We start from the raw sequence: 22,309 nt of genomic DNA on the forward strand, positions 1-22,309 counted from the left end.
CTTGCGAACAGTTAAGTTGAGGTTGTAGATTTAGTACAATAGATATAAAAGTTTAAGACTTCTCAACATAAATCTGGAAGTAAAATAAAAAGTAGCCCTTTTGAAATTTCATTTCAGAAAAGAAAAAACACAAAAGACATAAAGCAACGGAAGATTTATTTTCAGATTACCTAGGAGATCTAGATTTATTGCAGAAAATAAGGAAGTCTTTATTTGCTCTAATCAAAAATGGTTAAGCATGGTATAATACTTCAGTGAAGGTGTTTCCTTCCTTTAAGTTAATTAAATTAATTAAAAATAAAATGCCATATTGACAACAGTACAAAATACTCTGAAAAATTAAATATTAACAAAAAAATCAGAATGCATTGTGCAAAAGGAAACAAAGCAGCTGGTAAGAAAAATTTGCTCTTTATTTGCTCTGTTTTCACTCTTTTTGCACCATACGTCATGTTAATGTGGAGAATCTTGCTCCAGTAAATGTTTAAGCCTTCTTTACATATGCTGAAGTATATTGCTAGATTCTGCTCTTTGCTAATGGACAGTACATATATTCTCAGAACTTCTAATACTTAAAATTAATTTCAAAATTCACTCAATATAATCACACTTTTTAGTATTATGTCATTGCTGGTTTTCATCATATTGCAGGAGTTAAGGGCAACTTTTTATAATGTTAAGATATGAAAAATTTAAAATTTTTAATACTTCATTTCTGTATTTTATTATCTGTGAACTGTCACCATTTCTGTGTTGACTAGTGGACAATTTACCCCGTGTATATATGACTGGTTTGCATAATGAAGAACATCTTGAGAAACATAGATTTGATTTTTTCTGCTGTTTGACCTTTTATCTAAACCATTTTAATGAAGGCAAACTCAGACTTCAAACATGTAGGAAAAGACAAAAAAATATTAGCCTAGAAACCCTAGTGTCTATACCCATACAAGTTTCTATACCCATACAAGTATTTTTACTATACACATGGAGCTTACACATATTATATAATTGTTGATGTCTTCCTACATATTAGCTATATTTACCATATTATATTGTCTAATCTGAACCCAGGGCAGGTAACAGCCTAATCAAAATACTAAATTGATATCAGAAAAATTATTAAAACAATAATAAGTGCTTAAATTTCTCTTCTTTTTTTTTTTTCACTTAACAAAGAAAATGACTACAAAAATCACTGGTTGATTTTTGCATGTAAAAAATCATCATTTTGTACTTGTCAATAGAAATTGTAATAATTGGGTATAATATTATGAAAAGCAGAGGGATTTCTGTGCTAACTATAAATTATTTTATCTTCTTAGTGAATAAGAAGCACACTTTTTTTTAAAAGCTTTGACTAGCATTAGTATTGTTTCTTAGAGGACTCACACAAACAAGCATTTTGCAAAGGTTTCAAGCTTGCTACTAAAACAATTTCAAGAAATAGTATATAACTTTCTGCACTCTTGGAACAGTTTGGTTTGCAGGCTTTCACTTGATTGCAACCAATATCAAAACTTTCGAAGAACAAAGCCATATTGAGATAACCAAAATTTTAAGCAGCTATTCAAGACTAAAGCTTGTATCATGCCACTGAATTTAAAGCAGACAATCACATTTGTTTCAAAAATTACTTAAGTTTATAAATCATGATAGAGCCTTTGGCATGCTATTTTATACCAGTTTTTAATGGGAGAACATAAATAAGAATCCATAATTATTTACTCAAAGTGGTCAGTGAGGTTCATCACATGATTTTTACATTTGCTTTCTGAGAACACTCAAGGGATCCAGTTTGCTGAACATGAAGGCATTTGGGAAAGGAATTCTTCCATGGAAGAAGACTTTACTCATTACTTGTTTTCATAAAATAGAAATAATACAGTGTGCTATCTCTCAACAATAGGAAAAAAAAGGTATTCAAAGGTACAGTATTAATAATTCAATGTACAGTATTAATAAGCCACATCTGACAATTTTGAAAATGGTGATATGAAATATATGCAGTAATAAGGTATAGCGCACCAAATTGTTTAGCACACCTGTATGTCTAAAGCGAGGAGCAGATCTGTGCAGTAAATGATGAAACCAAAGTTTCCATTCCACTGTTCAGGTCAAAATTTGGTAAGCAAGGTGCTTCTGTTCACCAGGGAACTAAATAACTCCCTTGAGAGAAAAGATAAGAAGTTAGGGTGTTGGGTTTAAAAAACAAAACAAAAACCAGAATTTCATTACAGCTAGAGTGATAAGTATAAATATCAAAGACAAATCCTTTGCTGTTATATAAAGAGTTGCCTATGTTCTTTTAAGATCATTAGGGCAGTGCTGTCTCTGAAGTTTTGAAGGACAGTATTCTCATAAAGTTGTAAATGATGCTAAGTGATCAAAGTGTTTCTCTCTGACAGGCGTTATGTGATTGCAGCATTGTAGGTGTCTTTGTTTTCTATTCATTGCCCATTTTCACAGCTGCTTTAGTCCATGAACTTTTAAATATTTGTTTTGGTGTGGTACTTTTCTTCTTTCATTTATAAGAGCAGATGATAATGAGTTTCACAAAAAAAAAAAAGTCTTATTAATACTTATGCCTATATTCATGTTTGTTTGTTGTCTTGGATACAGGTGAATCTGGTGTTGAAGAGTGGGCCCAGTGGAGTACGTGTTCAGTTACTTGTGGTCAAGGGTCGCAGGTGCGAACCAGAACTTGTGTATCACCTTACGGGACACACTGCAGCGGCCCTTTAAGAGAATCAAGGGTTTGCAATAACACTGCCCTCTGTCCAGGTAGTGTTAGCAGCCAATAAATAAAATTGTGGATGTTTTTGAACTGTATAATGATAAGAATTTGAAACTATATCTTTCTTCTTATTATTGTTTTTAATATGAATTTCATAAGAGCATTTCAGTTAGAGCAGAGAAGTTTAATTCTATTCAGCTGTGAAATTTCGTCATGTAGATTGTTATTTAACTTTACAAACAGTCAAGCTATGAAACAAGAGTCCCTTTTTCTCTGACAGTTTCAGATTTCTCTAAAAGTTTGTGTTCTCCGATTTCCACTCAGAAAAGAGAAGGTATAGCATGAGTACGAAATACACACTAGGGAAGAAATCCAGATCATCAATACCTTAAAAAGCAGAGACTGATTAACAGGGTGATTTAAGCTCCTTGTCACTGCAATTGTTTTTTGATTTAGAATACAGTCTTTTAGACAATGGGCCAAACTGTCCTCTGCACAATAATGTCTTCATGGACTTTCAGCTACTGACCAGAGGAAGAAAGATCTTGTTAATTTTATTTTGCCTAAGAAGAAAGATGTCTAAATCACCTAATTTTACAGGATTTTATCTTCCTTCTCTCCAATAAGAAATGGGAACTTTTCATATAAAGCCAAAAATATCCATGTAATTCAAACCCAAGTTAATTAATTTGCTGTCAAAGTAAAATAGAAAAAAGTTAATTCTTAAAAATCGCATTGTCTACCAAACTTTTAAACAAGGTTCACACAAAATGACTGTTCCAGGGTACGGTTTTTGTTTCTGGATGCCAGTATGAGCAATGGCTACCAGTTCTCAGTGGCTAACAGTGATGCTGCCAAGATATTTTGCCTTTCGAATTACCACAGATGATTCTGATAATCTTTATGTATCTTGAGTTACCTTTTCTAAATAATTAGTCTTCTGGGCTAAATCTTGCATATTTTATTGTTTCACATAATTACAATAACCTTATTAATTTATGTTGGTCTCTGTCTGGATACAGGGTCATTACTGTGTGGCAGTGTGTAAGATTACCAGTTTAGAAATGTGTTTTTTCTAGTCACAGCTCCATTTATTCTCCAAACGTCCCTACAATTGTTAGTCTGAATATTCTCTGTCTTCATTACATTATGTATCCTAACTCAGAGAGTTGCTAGTTCAGGATTAACCCTGGTCCATGAATAACAAAATGCATAATTTGTATACTAGTATAATTAAAACACACTTTGAAAAAAACAATCCAAACATATGCATACATAACTGAGATCTGGCCTGTGTATCCAGATCTGTTCCACTCATTCCATACAGCTTTTGGACTCTGTCAACAAAGCAAGAGTTTATATCACAGAGCATAAACTAGAAACAGTAAATGTACAAAAACGTAATAGTGGTCTCTCCTTGTAACCTACAAATAGAACAATCAAGTGGGCATAGTGATTCTATATTTGCATAACTAATAAAGTGTGGGAGTGGCGGCATTCTGAGAGCTGGAATATTTCCTCATCAGAAAGTTGCTCTTTCAGAATAAAGAAGTATGCAAAATGGCCTCCTGAACTATACTTCAAGCATCTATCCACAAACTTCAAAGGAACCTGTTAAAGTTGAAAATATTAATGCAAGACTTCTAGTGTATTTTCATCTACTGCCTTCCTAATACTTCCTCTATTGTCAAAGATACTCTGTATTATGTTAGGGAATACTTCTTTCTCTGATCTGACTGCCCTGCCAAATGTTGAGAATGGGATTCATCAGCTTCATCATAATATATATGTATTAGTGTTGATATTAAACTTTAAATTTCATAATAGTACTCTGATAACTCATAATCCTGAAGGAACCATTTTTATGTAATTTTTATTTATTTATATTTGTTCTGGACCGATACTTTTTCAGCAGTCCATTAAGTAATTCAGTCTGTCTTGCAGTCAAGAGCCTTCTAGAGAAGTACAGCATAGTTGGCAACAAAACACAACTCAGGTAACCGTTGTTGTTACTGCTTCTTTTATGAGCAAGGATATCTCAGGATCTAGTACTGTACTGCCTCTGATTCATTTCAGTGCAATGAATAATTTTCTAAGACAGCTAAAATTGCAAGGAGAAAGAACTTAGAATATCTCAATTAGTTTCTCTTTCTTCATTGACTTCAAGAACTTTTAACAAACCCTGTAATTTAATTTCAAAAAATCCTTTAATGTAGCATCTGATCTGATTATTGAGCCATAGTTAGCTATGATACCATTGAATCATAGAATAGTTGGTTTGGAATTGTCCTTTAAAGGACAGTTAGTCCAGCTGAGCAGGGGCATCTTCAACTACATCTCCTGTCCAAACTGGCCTTGAACACTTCCAGGGATGAGGCATCTACCACTTATCTGGACAACTTGTTCCAGTGTTTCATCACAATCATTGTAAAAAAATTCTTCCTTATTGCTAGTCTAAATATATCCTCTTTTGGGTTAAAACCGTTACTTCTTGTCTTATGACTAAAGATTTTGTCACCATCTTTCTTATAAGCCCCTTTAAGTATTGAAAGGCCACAGTAAGATGTCACCAGAGCCTTCTTTCTCCAGGCTGAACAAACACAACTCTCTCAGCCTGAATTCATAAGAGAAGTGCTCCACCCCTCTGATCATTTTTGTGGCCCTCCTCTGGGCTCACTCAAACAGGTCCATGTCCTTCTTATGTTGGGGGCTACAGAGATGAATGCAATACTCCAGGTGGGGTCTCACCAGAGGAGAGGAGAATCACCTCCCTACACTTGCTGGGCACGCTTCTTTTAGTGCAGCCTAGGATACGGTTGGCTTTCTGGGCTGTGAGTGCATACTGCTGGGTCATGTCCAACTTTTCATCTGTTAGTACCCCCAGGTCCTTCTTGGCAGGGCTGCTCTCAATCCCTTGATTCCCTAGCCTGTATTTGTGTTTGGGATTGCCCCAGCTCAGGTTCAGGATCTTGCACTTGGCCTTGTTGAACCTCACATTGCTCACATGGACACACTTCTCAAGCTTGTCCTGGTACCTCTGAATGGTATCCCTTCCCTCAGGAGTGTCAACTACACCTCACAGCTTGGTGACTTCTGCAAACTTGCTGAGGGTGCACTTAATCCCACTGTCTAGTACTGGACCAGTACCACTTAACACTGAAACTTCAATAACAATAATAGCTTTTCAATTTCTGCTCAGCTTAAAGCTGATCAAATCAAAAGCATTTAAACCCCAATAAAAGTTTCCCAAAATATACTTGTAGGATGAAGGCCAGCAAGGCCTCACGCCTCCTCCCAATTCACAGCATTTGCGTATTGTGAACACTGTGGGTGTTCACTTCAATATGATTAGGTTCACAGAGTGGCAGAAAGAAGGGAAAGATGCTTTGCAGTAATCCAGACATGTTGTGGTAGCAATGTTTTTGACAGATAAGTTGGCGATAATCTGAATATTTTTGTCCCAAATAATGAATCTTGCATCTGAAACTGTGTTATAGAAAATAGTAACTCCTCTGTGGGCTAGCTTTCCATCTGGTGTAATTTGGCATGCCTCATCTTGCTATATAATTCATCAGATATTAAGGCTTTTTTTGCATTTAGAAAATGGTATTAAATAAAATGTAATTGAAATGTCAAAAAATGTTCAAAGGTGAGAAATTTTAAATTAAGGTGTTGTTTTAAAGTTGATCTGGATAATACCGTATGCTTCTGTAAAGCACTGAACACATTAATTCTCCTTGATATTTGTTTGCTGACAATGGTTGTTTTCTTATTGCTATGCCTTTTCCACTCTTGATTTCTTTAGTTATCTACTAGTTTCAGATATACAAGTCTATACATGCAAGAATTTTTTTACGTAATGAGATAAAATTTCTCATAGAAGAAGATTTTGGGCACAGAATAATTTAAGCAATAAACATGCTGCTGAGAGTCTGAGTTCACACACAGTGAAGCATTTTGTTTTGGCTTATGTTCAGATTCAAAAATCACAAAAGAATTCTTGTGTGTTGCTATTAACACACTGCCAGAAGACACTTCTGCCAGAAGAGATATACAACCTTTTGGTTCAAGACAGTATCACTAAACAGCCCCTCAGCACATGTTTTTGTAATTTTAAAATGAAGATAATAACTTACAACATTTTGGCAGCTTTTTAACTTCAAATTAACCAATAAATGCATATGTACCTAAAAAAAAAAAATCATTCTGCTTTTACATAGCACCAAGACCTTTCTAATTATTTTTTTTTACAGAATAATCTCTTCCTAATTTACATTAATTTTTCTTTTGCTGTTATGTACTTTTTGAAGTTCTTGTTGCACCTGAGCATCTTAACCATTATTGTATCAGAAGATGAAACTATAACATTGTTATTACTGACCAGTGTTTGGAATCTGATCTGACAAATTGGTTTCTCATTATTTTTTCTTGTATGATAATAAATTTGGAGCCTTAGAGATACATCAGGATTCAGAATCTAATCCTTTACCAATGAGAAAAAAAATTCTTCAGATCATATGGCTGGATCAGAGTAGCTGTTCTAGTACCTGTGAGAAAAGATTAAATGTAAGGGATTATATGCATATATAAGCATCAATTTGCTAGTTGTAGATGAGTTAGGTTACCTGGTTTTGACCAAAATCTCACAGATACTCAAGGTTTCTAAAATAGTTAGACTATTATCTGTCGCTTTAACATTGATTTGGAATGTTCCTGAGATTTTTTACTTAATATAATGCAGATTGATGTGATACTTAGAATAAGATAGTTTTAATAAAGCTAGCCATGTAGGATGTGGAATAAAAATTTTTATTTTAGACCACTTCTATGTGACCAACTAAAAACTTTCCAGCAATTGAGCTGTTAACTAGTGACTTAAAATATTCCCTGCATAAAGCTTGACATCTTCTGTCAGGTACGATTTCTCAGAAGTTACCTAACAAGCTTTTTACCTCAACATAGAATCTGAAATGACATTTTTCCTTATTTTTAATGAAATGCAATAGAACTTACCTACATGAAGAATTCCCCTTGATCTTACTGGTGATTTTGTGATAATTTATCAGGGAGCTGAACATCCTTCTGCACCCTTGCAACTGAATTTCACCTTAGGAAATGTTATTCTGATCCCTACAAGAAAAGGGTTTTATTTGTAGAAACTGGACAGGTGGTATGTGCCTTCAGGGCAAAGGAAACCTATATATGAGTTCTTTCACAGTGATGAAAAAAAGTGAGGAAAAAGCAGAAAAATCTATTTCTTCTGTAATGTTGTGAATCATTACCAATGATACACTGAGATGTTATACACTATTTCACCCTCCAGACACCCTTCAAACAGACAGGGTTGCAGAAACACACAGTTATGTGATACGGAGTGTGATGCTCAGTCTGGGTACTAAGTGTCTGTATTTTACTTAAATGCCTAGCATTACTACAGATCTCATTATTACATTCCTTTCTCATAAAACCTAATTTAAACCTGTGCAACTACATTTATTTAAGCAACAGAAAAATAACTAAAGGTTGCTTTGCAGTATTTTCCAGTTTATAAAGAACTGGCTTACCAATGCATGTATGGAATTTGTTTGCTAGTACATGCTTAACTGTAATATAGACATTTCTGAAAATTTAACTCCCATCATTTATGAAAAGGGGATGCATATAGTATATAATCACATATGGAAATAGTGTTTTAGTTTGTCTTACAGGTGGAAAAACATCAAAGGTAGAGAAAGATGCATCTCCTATGATTCTTCATATTAATATTATGTAATACTTGTGCATAAAAATATTGGTATGTGTTTGTAATTTATTGTGTATCCTGAAAGTATTGAAGTTTGTTGAGTGAACATTTAAGATGAAAGGGTGCATGTATTACTGTGTATATTAAGTCAATTAAGATGTTCACATAAAGAAATAGCACAAATATCTTTTGCTTATGTTGTCTTCGAATTTTTGAGGAAGGTAATCAAGCAGATCATGCCATTTTCCCACCACAATTTAAACAAGTGACACAATTGTTTTAATAATTGCTTTTTAACAATTGTTTATAATGTTGACAGTAAGAAATGATTGCATTTTTCCTATATTTGCAAAAGAAAGCTTAATTTTGATTGCTTTGTGTTTTTAGAGCTGTCTTGATATATCAGGATATTCCTGAAAATCACAAAAACTAGTCTCCTGAAAATCAAGACTTAAATATATCTCAAGTCAGGCACCAAAGATATTGTAACTATCTTTTGAAAAAGGAAACCATCTTTCTTAAAAGAATAAAAGAAAGAAAATATGGTAGTGAGATTAATTTAGAGAAAATGGTTCAAAGTATCTCTTAGAGAAAATATACTTTAAAAATTGAAATTAACTACATTTTACAAGGGATTTATTTGCCAATGGTAAATATTACCTATAGTGATTTCTTTGGTGTTAGCAAAATAATTCCTATTTAAAATATTGATCTTGTTTATTTTCAAAGCCTTCTGTTACTTGTGTGTCTGTTTCTGGTTAAAATCTGTTTGGTTTGTTGCAGTACATGGCGTTTGGGAGGAATGGTCACCTTGGAGTTTGTGTTCATTCACATGTGGTCGAGGCCAAAGAACTAGGACAAGGTCATGTATACCTCCCCAATATGGGGGAAGATCATGTGATGGACCCGAAACACAACATAAACCTTGCAATATTGCACTCTGCCCTGGTGAGCTCATGTAGCATCTCTTTGCTTTGTTACAGTGTATTCAGTGTGGGTTTGTGATTTCTTTTATTGCCCTTCACACGCAGAAAAAACTGTTATGCACAGTGAGTGAATGGGGTAATATTGTTCATAATTCAGACTGTAGTGATTAAAGAATATAATCAGAATGGTAACTCTGCTCAAGGTACTACACAAGCAAATAACTAGTTTCTTCAAGAGACTCTCCCTCTAGGGTGGGGTATGCTGTGTGGGAAACCTCGATTCAGGATGGGTCTTGGAGAACCAAAAGGTAAACAGCTTTCTGAGTGTGGTTTAAAGGGAAAAATTCAGAGGTCAAAAGGTTTGTGCCCACTGTATCTGTTTGCATTATGTTTACTAGAGGTTCACTGTACCTCTTCATTCACTATACAAAAAACATATTTGGGAAACCACCAAATTTTAATTTATATTAATTTATTCAAAATGGGTATTATTCACATGTGTGCAGACAGGCTGAAACAAGTTAGGGCATTATTTGAATCCCACTGTTACAGTAAAGATTTTAAGTGACTCATGTGTATTTATATGTATGTATATATGTAGACACATATGTATGCTTACATCATAGAATGAAACCATAAAATGCAACCCCTTGCAATGGGCAGGGGCATATTCCACTAGACCAGATTGCTCAAAGCCCCATCCAACCTGGCCTTGAACACTTCCAGGAATGGAGCACCCACAATTTCTCTGGGCAACCTGTGCCAGTGTCTCACCACTCTTTTACTTCTAAAGAGTAAAGAACCTCTTTAATATATCTAATCTAAATTTACCCTATTTCAGTTTAAAGCCATTACCCTTTGTCCTATCAATATCTGACCTTATAAAAAGTATATATATATATCTATATATACAATGCATATTTGATATATGTGTGTAATATCTAAGTATTAAAATAAGTTTAATAACCGTAAGGATTATTATGTTATGATACTTTATTGTTATTGAACTCATTGTAAGACTTAGATATTGTAAAGGTATCAGGTAGCTGCAATGTGAGAAATTTCTTTCATAGGTTTCGTCTGCCAGCATGGAGGTTTTCCTTGCAGTGAGTTTGTTGAATATCCAGGGTTAACAACACTGCTGCAAATATATTCTCTATGACTTGAGCTCTTCCTGAAAATGGTCGATGGGCATTTCAGCAGCAAATATTTGTCTGATGATTTAAAAACAGAGATAAAGGAAAAAATGGAACTTAGTGCCTCAAAGAATTAAAACTAAATTTCTTAGATTTTTTTTTTCCTAGCCCACAAAGTCGACTACAACTTTAGGACAATTTTTTTTTTTTTGAAGTTTTACTGTTGAATGTAGCTGCAAACATTTTGAATTAATCCAATTTTTGGCCAAGTTGTCGGCAGTGCAATTGCACATGTGCCCACACAGAAGTAATTAACATAATATATGAACATGAAGCAGAGCTGACAACAAGAGGAATACCAAATAAAATAGCAGAGAATAAATTAATGCTTTCAGTTCACTTCAATATTGCAAAGAAACACAAAAGATGTTTCACCTTATCTGTCAAAATAAGAAGTTATTTGAGAGTTCTGGATTTTGAACTGTCATTTGTACATAAATGATTTTCACCAGAGGTAATTATATACTGGCTACAGTACTGCAACTGTTTAAATCTTTGCTGAATGCTAAGATTTGCTGTAATTTCAATGTTCAATTTTATACAGGAATCTTCTTGTTGAATTCTTTAGTCTTTTAACAGTATTTCTGAAATAGAAACCTCACATGCTATTTGCTCCTAAAGATAACAGGAAGATGTACAAAATACATATGAGAAGCCACCAAAGACACTATAATAATTGATTCAATCTTTCCTACCCTAAATAATACTATATAGCAATGAATAAAACAAAACAGGTTGCACTGAAATATAATTTCCATAATGTTTTCTTCTTCACATAAAGCTTTAATGATTAATGAATGCAAGCAGCTTCCATGTTTGGAAAGATTTCCATTTTCTGCTGAATAAATTATCAGAACACAGTTTCATAGTTTGAGAGGCATTTACATCGAGAAGTGATTCACAATCAGGCATTACATAGAATATTTAATATAGAATTTTAGGAAAAAAAACTCTTCAATGCACTGGCTGCTAAGATCCTAAGCATTAGAGATACCAATAGTAATTGAACTGTTTGAAACGTTGTGTAGTTACTGTCAGACAACAGTAAAATAGTTCACCTCTATACTAAACAGTAGTGCACCCATACAAACACAGTATGTTCAATCACTAACTTAAAGATTCTGCTTCCTATTTTAATTAATATCATTAACTTAGGAAGCTGCTATTCCACCCGTCCTTTAGAAGAATCCTGAAGTCAGGGGTTAGCAAGTGCACCAAGTAAGATATTACAAGATAGTAGTTATAAAAAACAGGTTTTCAAGGACTAGTATTAATCAAAATTGTATGACAACCTACATTTTGAGTTTATATTGGATAATTGCAGCTGCAATGAGAAACTGGTGATTGCTGAAGTGTGTATGAACACAGGATTCTGAACTATCACAATCAGTAATAACACATTTCACGGCACTTGCCTGTTTTCAAAAATACTGTGTAGTCCTATTATGTATTTAAGACCATATGATTTTTCACTTCTATGGAAACTTAATCAATCTGTATTTTTTATTATTTTGTTTTTTAATATTTTTATTTACCTCAAGAAGCTTTCTGATATATGAAATAAAATATACCAGCCCTAAAACTTTACCCATGGGAATATTCTGCCAAACTCAAAATGTATGGACTAATACAAAATACAAAACACAGAACTGGTCAGCATATCTGTAGAGTTTAAAAATTCAGCATGACAAATTCAAAAGGAAGATTATGCAGTATGTGTTCTGCACAAGCAGACCTGAGGAGGAAGGAAGGCCATTTTCGTCCTCCTACAATTTACGTCAATAAATGTTGAAGAGCTGGGATCATTTACATTACAGGGAGGATTAATGCTAAAAGTATGCTCAACAGTATTAGTGTAGAGAACAGAGAACAGACAAAGTGGTAGCTCCTGTTTTCCTATTGCTATTTGACTAAAGAGACCTAATTTCACAGTCAAGACCAGTAATCTTATAAACTGATCCATCTGAATGATCACTGCATCTGTAATAAATTGCTTTGAGGGGCTCAGGGTTTAAATGGTACAAGATTGGCCTCCACTTTTGCCTAAAAAGACAAGTCTTTTATAAGGCCTTGTTTTTAGTAAGGACTTTCAAACTGCATGGTATGTGAACAAAATAATAATTCATCCTTTTTTGTATCAGTGTTCATTTAGAGGAGATGCAGCATTCTTTACTTGAAGAAAAAGGAAAACAGTTTTAAATTATTTTAAAGTAGCTCGTAATGGCTGTACTTGACCACTGCCAGAAGTGAACCATCTTCAGGCTAGGTGCAGTCCGAGGGTCTGCATTCAGGTCTAAGTTGAAACCCTCCAGCCTAGAAAGAAGTCACAAGGCCTCTCCTGGCTTAGGTGGTAACTGCTGTATCCATCTCTTTTTTGCCTACTATGGCAGTCGATGGACAGTGGCAAGAGTGGAGCTCGTGGAGCCAGTGCTCAGTGACCTGCTCCAACGGCACCCAGCAGCGGAGCCGGCAGTGCACAGCGGCAGCCCATGGTGGCTCCGAGTGCAGAGGGCCCTGGGCTGAGAGCCGGGAGTGCTTCAACCCTGAGTGCACCGGTGAGTACCGACTGGTGAGGGGAGCTGCAGCTCTGCTTTCCCTGCTCAGGGGAGACTCAGGACAGTCTTGCTAGTAGCTCTGGGGCAGGAACTGGGGATACACAGGCAAGTTCCCATGCCACCACAGGACTTGGCAGGCTGCAAAGGGGCAGAGAAGTCACCTTTAGAGGGAGAACTAGGGTCTCGTTCACTTTAATTGACTAGACAAAAGCTGAATAATAAGTCCGGAAAGGGTGTGCATGATGGGCTGTATATCAGCTATTTGGTTTTATCAACATTTAAAGGACATTCCTCAGTTTTAAAAAATATGTTTGATTCCCTTTTACACTGAGACTACTTCATGATCCTCTGGCAAGTATAAGAGAAGCCTTCCAGGGTGGGTAAATTACATTTATACCATCTTTCAAGCCTCATTTGCACTGTCAGAGCATGTAAAACTCAAGCTGCTAAAACATCACATGCAGAAATGTTTTTATTTAGTTTTTTAAAGGGTACTTATGCACATTGTAAATGTCTTTGATTACCCTACAACAGCACTATGCAAGTGTATAAAAAAATGCAAAAGGGACAATATATATTTTGCAGTCTAAGTGAAAGTTGATGTGCATCAATTCCTTTTTTTTTATCCAAAGATGCAAGTCACTTAGACAGCAATCCTATATTCAGGAGCCAAGTAAGGAGTTTGTCATCTTCCCTATGCCTACATCTACCATTTCTGTCACTACCAGTTATATCTGGGGAGGTTTCCCTCAAGTAAAGAATAAACTATATATCCTCCTTTATGACTGTCATCATGTTACCATCATAACTGTATTTTTCTGAACAGCAAATGGCCAGTGGAACCAGTGGGGCCACTGGAGTGGCTGTTCCAAATCCTGCGACGGTGGCTGGGAGAGGCGAATAAGGATCTGCCAAGGTGCTGCTGTCACCGGGCAACAGTGTGAAGGAACTGGAGAGGAAGTTAGACGGTGCAGTGAACAGAGGTGTCCAGGTGAGATGCAAATATAATCACTGTTACTGTCTACAGTACAGTATGGCTTACTTTGATGGTCACCTTCAGCAGAGACAAGTCAACATCCATAGCGCAGTAGCTATAAAGAGCCATATCTAGTCTTGCTTCAGACAAGTCACTGCTGGTTTTCTCAGTAGAGTTGTGTTTATGTAGCTAGGTGTAAACTAGCTATACTGGATATATGAGCAATGGATCAATGTTTTGAATAAATCAAAATACCATAGTAAAGAAACTTATTGGAAAAATATTTCATTGCCTAGGTATGCCTATATTATCTGGGACAGCCATTCTTTTTGAATGCACTGTTTCTCAGAATATCAGGGCTGGTTTTGTAAATTATATAATTCCTTTCATCCAGTACGCAAGAGACATCTTTGTAATACATTTGGGATATATTCCATTGCAGGAAAAAATTAACCTTACTGTGTTGTATGTGAGTGAATACACATGAAACATTTTATAAAAAGTAATTTAACAGGGATGCTGGGGAGGGACTATTCATTTGGGACTGTAGTGATAGGACAAGGGGTAACAGGTTAAAACTTAGACAGCGGAGGTTTAGATTGGATATAAGGAAGAAATTCTTTACTGTTAGGGTGGTGAGGTACTGGAATGGGTTGCCCAGGGAGGTTGTGAATCCTCCATCCCTGGCAGTGTTCAAGGCCAGGTTGGATGAAGCCTTGGGTGATATGGTTTAGTGTGAGGTGTTCCTGGGCATGGCAGGGGGGTTGGAACTAGATGATCTTAAGGTTCTTTCCAACCCTAACTATTCTATGATTCTATGAAAATGAAAAGGCACATCGTTCCCATTTTAATATAATGCTTACGTATATTTATTTGCAGCACTTTTTATTTTGTCCTCCCAACAGATTTAAGCTTTTCCCACTGAAAGCTAATAAAGGTGTACTTTTGAGCTTCTTCAAAAGTGACGAATAAAGATGACAGCTGGTGAATCTGATCATACAAGTGTAAAGACACAATGTCCTAAAGTAAAAGGATACATTGTTGGATAGGTGTAAGATAACAAAATAAGGTGTAAGGAGTATAAGATTTCTTGGCCATTCACTTGGGAAATTATGTGTTCTCACCTACAAGCCAGGAAGCAGCAAAAATCAATTTAGCAATTTCTTTTACTTCTGGATATTTTGATGATTTGTTCTCTGATAGTCAGAGAAAGGCCTTAAATGGCAGGGATGCTTTGTGTCAGGACATGGGTAATACATCAGATGTGAATTTTATGTTATCAAATTATGTTATATTTTCATAGGCAGCATGTTTATCCCTTGGCAGCCATCAACAAACAATTCTCAAGGTGTCTGCAGTACAGTAGACCAATGAATCTCATTGCATTTGAAGAATAACAATAGGACTATTTGTAGTTACGAGGTTATAATACTATACTGGAGAAGTTAACCAAGCTTAACTTATGTCTCAAATGATCTCTTTAATTTTGGTAAAATATTCATTATTTGAATAGCAATATAAAAGAGTATTTGTATTTGATTCCTAAAAAATTATAATTTCCATAGTTTGTGCAGCCTTCCTCTATAAAAGCACAGCACTAAGAGAATGCTAATATGATTCTTCTCTATAAGCAGATGTTCAGATCAACCAGCTTCTGCTTATAAAATCATTCTTGAAATAATTTGCGTTTATATGTTTAAAAGTAAAACCATGCTGATGCAGTCCAATTTTCAAAGGTTGCCACCTGCTGTTAATAAAATACTTTACATATGTATTTACAAGTCAAACGCACACAGGGCTTTATTTGCCATTTGGTAAATTTATTTATTTACTTGATTAATTCCAGATTAGAATCAGTGTGATTACAGAAACCATAACCTAAAGCACCTTTTGATAAGCTATACTTGTGCAGAAGATTAAACATGAATAACAGGTTTGATTTCTTTGTTTCTAGACTGACATTTAGGAAAGCAGCTTTACATTTTATAAACACCAAGCAAAACTGAAAAATGCTATACAGAGATGATCAATCAAAGTATAAGCAAATTTCATTATTTGTATGATTTTGTTCAATAGGTCTAAAATAGTTCAGCAAAGCTGTTTTTGTCTTAGTGGTTTCTTTTTCTCTGTTAAGTCATTGTAAAACATGACAGACTAAGATGTTGGTTTTTTTTTCTAATATTAGCATTGCTTTGCCATTAGCGTAAGACCAGATTCTTAGCTCTGTGTATCTGTGCATGCGTTTGTAAAGTGGATGAAACTGTGTCTGTTTGCATCACCCAGAGTTCTATAGGCTTACAGAAAATTAAATTATAGCTGACTTTAAACTGTGGAAGCAAAAGGATAATTAAACTTTTTTCTGTTACACTGGCTGCTGTTAATAAGATACTTTGTAAACAGAGCTGTCTACTTGACTGACTGAAAATCTAGACTGGACTCTTTGTAGTTTGGGGCCTGCTTTATCTGACCATTATAAAGTATTTTCATTGTACCTGATCACCGATTCCCTGCAGATGGTTTGGGCAGAGACTTAATTACATCGGACACTCAGAAGCTGAATTTAAGCAGCACTAAGAAAGGCAGTCTTAGAAATATTATATGAAAGTTGGTTTCTTAGCCTTATTTATAGAATCATAGAATCAACTCATTTGGAAAAGACCTTTAAAATCAAGTCTAACTGTTGCCCCAGGGCTGCCAAGTCCACCACTAAACCATGTCAGACCATGTCACATTTCTGGACAAATGCTGAGTATCTTTGTGATTTATTTCTTTTCACAATTATGAATTTTAAGAAGATTTTTCCTTCTTTATTGTGTAATACACTGGGAATGAAAAACAAATATATAAAGATATTTTGGCTTCAGCCATTGTTCCGTTGTTACATTCCAAATGTCTAAAATTAGATTTAACTCCCAGTAGGTCAGCAGTGTTACAGATTTAGAACTATGAATTAGAAGCATCCTTTTGTGGAGGATAACTTCAGAAAATGAGAAACAAATCAGAGACAGGAAAAAAACTTCCAGGTTTGCAAAGCTGCTAGTTACATAGGAGTCACTGCAGAAAATTTACACAGAATGAAAGAACAATAGCCCTTTCTCATAGGAATAAGGGAGATAGCTGGTTAACAAAAGAAAATCCAACCTGTGACTGATAAGGAGTTGCATGGCAAGCTGATCAGAAACTTTTAGAGAAATGTGTGAGAGAGACAAGTTAAGTCCCATTGAATGTGTCAGTAAAAACTTAAGAGATGTGAGAACTGAGAACAAAGTATGGTGTTATTCAGGAGAGATGTCCATAAAATTATTTTTAGGATAATAGGACAATGTTCTTATTAGGTTCCAATAATATAGAATTGGTTTCCAGAAATACTGAATTCTATAATAGTTACTTCTATAACAATTCTATACATATCCCAATATTTATGCTTTACCAAGATTTTACATAAAACAGATTCTTTTTTTTTTCTCATAAGCCTATTGTCAGTGGTAGAAAACATAATATAGGAATTGTTTTGACCAAAATGATTCTGAAAACAATGATAGACTACCTTGTTTGTTAACAAAAAAATAACAGTGCACAACTTCTGCTGAAGACTAGCTAATTATTTCCTGCTGAAGGTAGTTTTCTTCAGCGTCACCACTAGCTACATAGAGTAGAATATGAGAAGGGGAAAAAGATTCAAATAATTATCAACAAATAATTGAAATGAAACCTGTATGGTTTGTTTTAGCTTTGAATACAACACTATTCTACAAGATGTTCAAAAGCTTTTTTCTATTGCCTTTGTTGAAGATAATTTTGCCTGTGGCATTGAATTAGGATTCAAGAGACTAACTGTAGTTCTGGCTTTATTTGTAAGCTACTGTGTGTCGTTGGCTAACTTGCTTCACCCTGTTGTAACCCTTTCCTTTATCTATTATCTGCCTAGGTAGCTCATATACTCTGTGAGGTTGTGGGTTTCTGTTGCTTTGTGTGTTGTTCAAAGATTCCTTATATTCCAGGTGATTTGATTCCCTCTTGGAGATTTATGTCCTCTCACCAGTAATGCCAGAGGAAGACTATGCTTCTAGTCCCCAGACTTTGTTGAGTGTTTATGCTTAGGTGGGATGAATTCAGGCCTGTCATTACAGGGGTGGTAAATCTCAGTACATGCTATGTGGGGGAAGATACTGCTGAATCACATCATTACTGAAGGAAATATCTGCTATTTATTTCCCAGTTTTAGCAAGTTTACCTCAGTATCTGCTGTTTGCTTCTAAATTTTAGCAATTCTTTATGATTTTGTACAGATAGCTTACATTTATCTGTGGGTGTGTTATGAATTAATTGTGCCATAGTTAAATACTTGAACTGGTCCTGAGCAGTGCCAGCAAGATCAGCAAAGCTTTTTAACTCAGATATAATACCACTGCAGTGTGACTGTAATGTCTTCATGGGCAGCATTGGTTGGAATCTCACAGATGCTTTAGTGTGGGTAGATGCCTGATTAGTAATTTCTGCCAGATACACTTTAGCTTTATGAAGAACTGGTTTGTTTTTTACGTGCAGCAGTGCTTGATCTAAGGTATTTGTACAATGCATAGTCAGCCAGGAACCAGGAAAGCTTCTTTACCTGGGCTACATGATACCTCTTCCAACCTCTGACTTTTTCCCACATCTCTTTCCTGATAACTCAGTCTTGGGAATGCCTTTTAATCTGAACGCAATGCACAGGTACACAGATTATCTCTGGCATTAGGCTAAAATTAAAATATAATCTTCAGTTCTGAAAAATGTGACACAAAAGCACACACAAAATGTACCCTTCCAAATAGATGGGAAATCTAATGACATGCTATCTGTGACATGCTAACATAAAAGAGAAAATATAATGTCTATAAGTATGCATATATATATATGCATAGTTTTGGTTTGGGGATTTTTTTTGTTTTGGTTTTGGGTTTTTTTTTAGTAAAATAAACCACATTTAACATTCAGTGTTTGGAGGGAAGTAAGAGTTTCAGTTCTGAGAATCAGCATGTAAAGTGTTGATTAGTGAACACAACACATTTGAAATGGCCACAGCTGCATGACAAATGCACTTCTCAAAGAGCTCTAAGCTTTAGCAAATTTATGTGATTTATAATATTACCTCCTCATTATGTTAATTTACACTCCCCAAATCAGAACATTTCTTTTGTTTATAAGGTCATAATAGAATGGAAATTGCATTTGCTTATGTCACCAGATGGCTTATGTTTATCAAAATCTGGCTTTTCCCATTTTAACACTGGCCTGATGCATTCACTTTTTGGCCATGTCCAAAGCAGTGCTAGTATTCTAGATTATGAATATAACTGACTTTCTTTGGGTTTTGCGATTAATGGATCTCTTGATTTTTTAGCAGCACCAACTGTCTTGATTTATGTTTCAAGAATGCTGATGGTGAGGCAGATTTAGCAAGCAATTTTTCTGCCCAACTGTGATTCATATTAGTATTACTGAGCCATCTGCTAGGTATTCTTTGTCCTCCACAAAAAGAGGGTACATCTTTGTGTAGAAGGCTGCTCACTTCCCTTACTCACCCTAGAGTCAGCAGAAGAACAGAACAGGAAAGATGGACAGTTTTGTGGGTTAGGAAATGGGGTTGGCACAATCTGTGGTATGTTCCTGCTTCTGCTAGAGATTTCCCATACAACCATGGGTGAATCATTGAATTGCTTCCTGCCTTATCACCCCATCTGCTATAGTGATAGACTTTTATTTCTCACTTCCTTTTACTTGCTTTGTAGCTCCTTTGCTGTAATACAGTGGGGTTCAATTTTCCTGAAATACAAAGAATAATATTCATGGCTTTTCTCTCCTGAATTTGGAATTAATTAGATTTCAGCAACTAGTATCTGTCAGTTGTGAGGTGACTTCAACCAGATGTTTGCTGTGTTAATTTACTCAAAAATCATAAACGTAAAAAAAAAATAAATAAAAAAATAGCAAAATGAATCTGTAAATCACAACCATGTGAAAAAAAAACCATGAAACATTTGCAGAAGCTTTTTTTCCCCATGCAGTTCTGTTACTACAAAATTGTGAAAATATTTTTTCCTTTAAGTGGTATTGCAATTTTGTTTTCTAGCCTCTGTCCTGGGTTCAGTTCCACATTATTGACTATACTTGCTTAATTACCAGCTGGCACTGAAACAAATTTCAAGGAAATAACCTGCCTTTTGGTCTTCAGAATATACACCTCTCATTTGGTACCTTTAGCACATTTAACATTTCAACTGTGGTTTCAGGACAGATTCTTTCACATGCAGTTTAAGTTTTAGAAAATCTTTAAAAAATTTAGTGTAAGAAAGATAAGCATCACTGCTTATTACATTTTAAGAATCATAATTTTCTGATAGGTGCTTAATGTTATTGATCAAAAGAGAGCAATAAAAAAAGGTTCAAACCTATAAACATCAAGATTAAAATCTAGAGAATGTTTGTTTGCTGAGGAGAATAAAAGTACAGGTTATATGAAATAAATAGCATCACAAAGATATTATATAAAACCTACAAGTTTTGCATTTTTCCATTTTTGTACTTCATTCTTAAAATTAAACCAAATTACATTGACATATACATCTCAGGGAAAATTAGGATAAGATTGAAGACATACTTTTCTGATATAAAATATATTTTTAATGTTAATGTTTCTCTTTGAATTCTCATTTTTAAATGGCAGCACCATATGAAATATGTCCTGAAGACTATTTGATGTCAATGGTGTGGAAAAGGACCCCAGCTGGGGACATGGCTTTCAATCGTTGTCCTCTCAATGCCACAGGTACAGTATTATTTTGAATTTTTATGAAGAAAAAAGAAAAGAAGATATCTTTTGCATTGTGTTCTAGACATAATCATTACTAGACTCCTATGCATATGTATATATGAATGTTCATGAATATATCTACATGAAATGCTCATATTTATAGTGTACATACATAAATACAGTGTGTACATGTACATATACTCTTTCTCTTATAGCTTACATATATGCATGGGTCTCTGTGGTATATATATATATGTATACACATACATATACACATTATAGCCAGAGAGAAAAAGCTCTGAACAAATCAATTTGACATAACCTATCAGACAAAGTGAAAATGAAGCAAAACACAAAAATCTTTGTAATTAAGAAAAGACTGCTATAACCCCACCAAGTGAACACTGAAATGTATTTCAGGGTCTTAAACTACTGTTCTCTATATACTGACAATCATTGCATGAAATTGTTTCTCTGTGTGCTTTTGAAATAGCATGGAATGTAGTTTAAATAAGGTTCATTCTTTCCAGTTGCTCTCACTTATATAAATATTTTCTGTCTCTGTGACTTACAGGCACCACTAGCAGACGCTGCTCTCTCAGTGTTCATGGAGTGGCCTTCTGGGAACATCCAAGCTTTGCTAGATGCATATCAAATGAGTACAGACACTTGCAGCATTCAGTAGGTGCAAAGCCAGCTTTAGTACTTGCTCTGTTTATTCATTACTAATCACTGGTGTGAAAAAATCCCTTACTTATTTACTTTAAAGTAAAATTCCTGATAATGCCTGCCAGGGGGAAAATAGACCTAAGAAAGATCAATTTATATTAATATATATTATTCTGACGTTATATATTGCTGGTGTTTGAGTGAGAAAAAGCTCTGTCTTACTGTAAAAATGGAAAAATTAATCACATTCCCTTCTTTCATGTCCACTGTGAAACTTTTATAGAGGTCAGAGGTAGGACATATTTTGGTTTATTAGAAAATGAGATGTGAATAAATGAGGTTTACTGGAAGAGTGACCTGCTGAGTAATTTTATAATACCTTGAATTCTTTAATTTCACACTAGGAAGTCAGAAATAATGTTCTCTTTGTTATCAAATTTATAACTTCACCTTCAGATGTAACGATAGGAAATGATTATAGCTTAAAGCTACTGCTCTAGATGAAGAAATATTATGGGGGCTTTTAGTATGCTTAACAAAAAGTTTAGTTGCAAAGCACATACATTATACATTTATCTATTACCTAAGCATGTTTATATGCATAGATGTAATACATTGTATATATTGCATTATAAATATACTACCGTGGTATATGCTAGGTATATTCATTACATTCTATTTCCATAGTCAAAGCATTCAGTCAGGTTAATACTA

General features: G+C 34.8%; 1 protein-coding gene across 1 annotated transcript in view; it reads left to right on the plus strand.

Annotated features, from left to right (window-relative positions):
- ADGRB3 (adhesion G protein-coupled receptor B3) overlaps window positions 1–22,309 on the plus strand; it is a 461,694-nt gene that overhangs the window by 188,052 nt on the left and 251,333 nt on the right. The window contains exons 3-8 of the mRNA XM_013130073.2: window positions 2,623–2,784; window positions 9,264–9,428; window positions 12,993–13,157; window positions 13,984–14,148; window positions 20,840–20,941; window positions 21,501–21,607. Coding sequence (XP_012985527.1) covers window positions 2,623–2,784; window positions 9,264–9,428; window positions 12,993–13,157; window positions 13,984–14,148; window positions 20,840–20,941; window positions 21,501–21,607 — 866 coding nt within the window. The remainder of the gene's footprint in view (window positions 1–2,622; window positions 2,785–9,263; window positions 9,429–12,992; window positions 13,158–13,983; window positions 14,149–20,839; window positions 20,942–21,500; window positions 21,608–22,309) is intronic.

This window comes from Melopsittacus undulatus, chromosome 3 (assembly GCF_012275295.1).
Source record: "Melopsittacus undulatus isolate bMelUnd1 chromosome 3, bMelUnd1.mat.Z, whole genome shotgun sequence".
In the NCBI taxonomy this organism is placed as follows: Eukaryota; Metazoa; Chordata; class Aves; order Psittaciformes; family Psittaculidae; genus Melopsittacus; species Melopsittacus undulatus.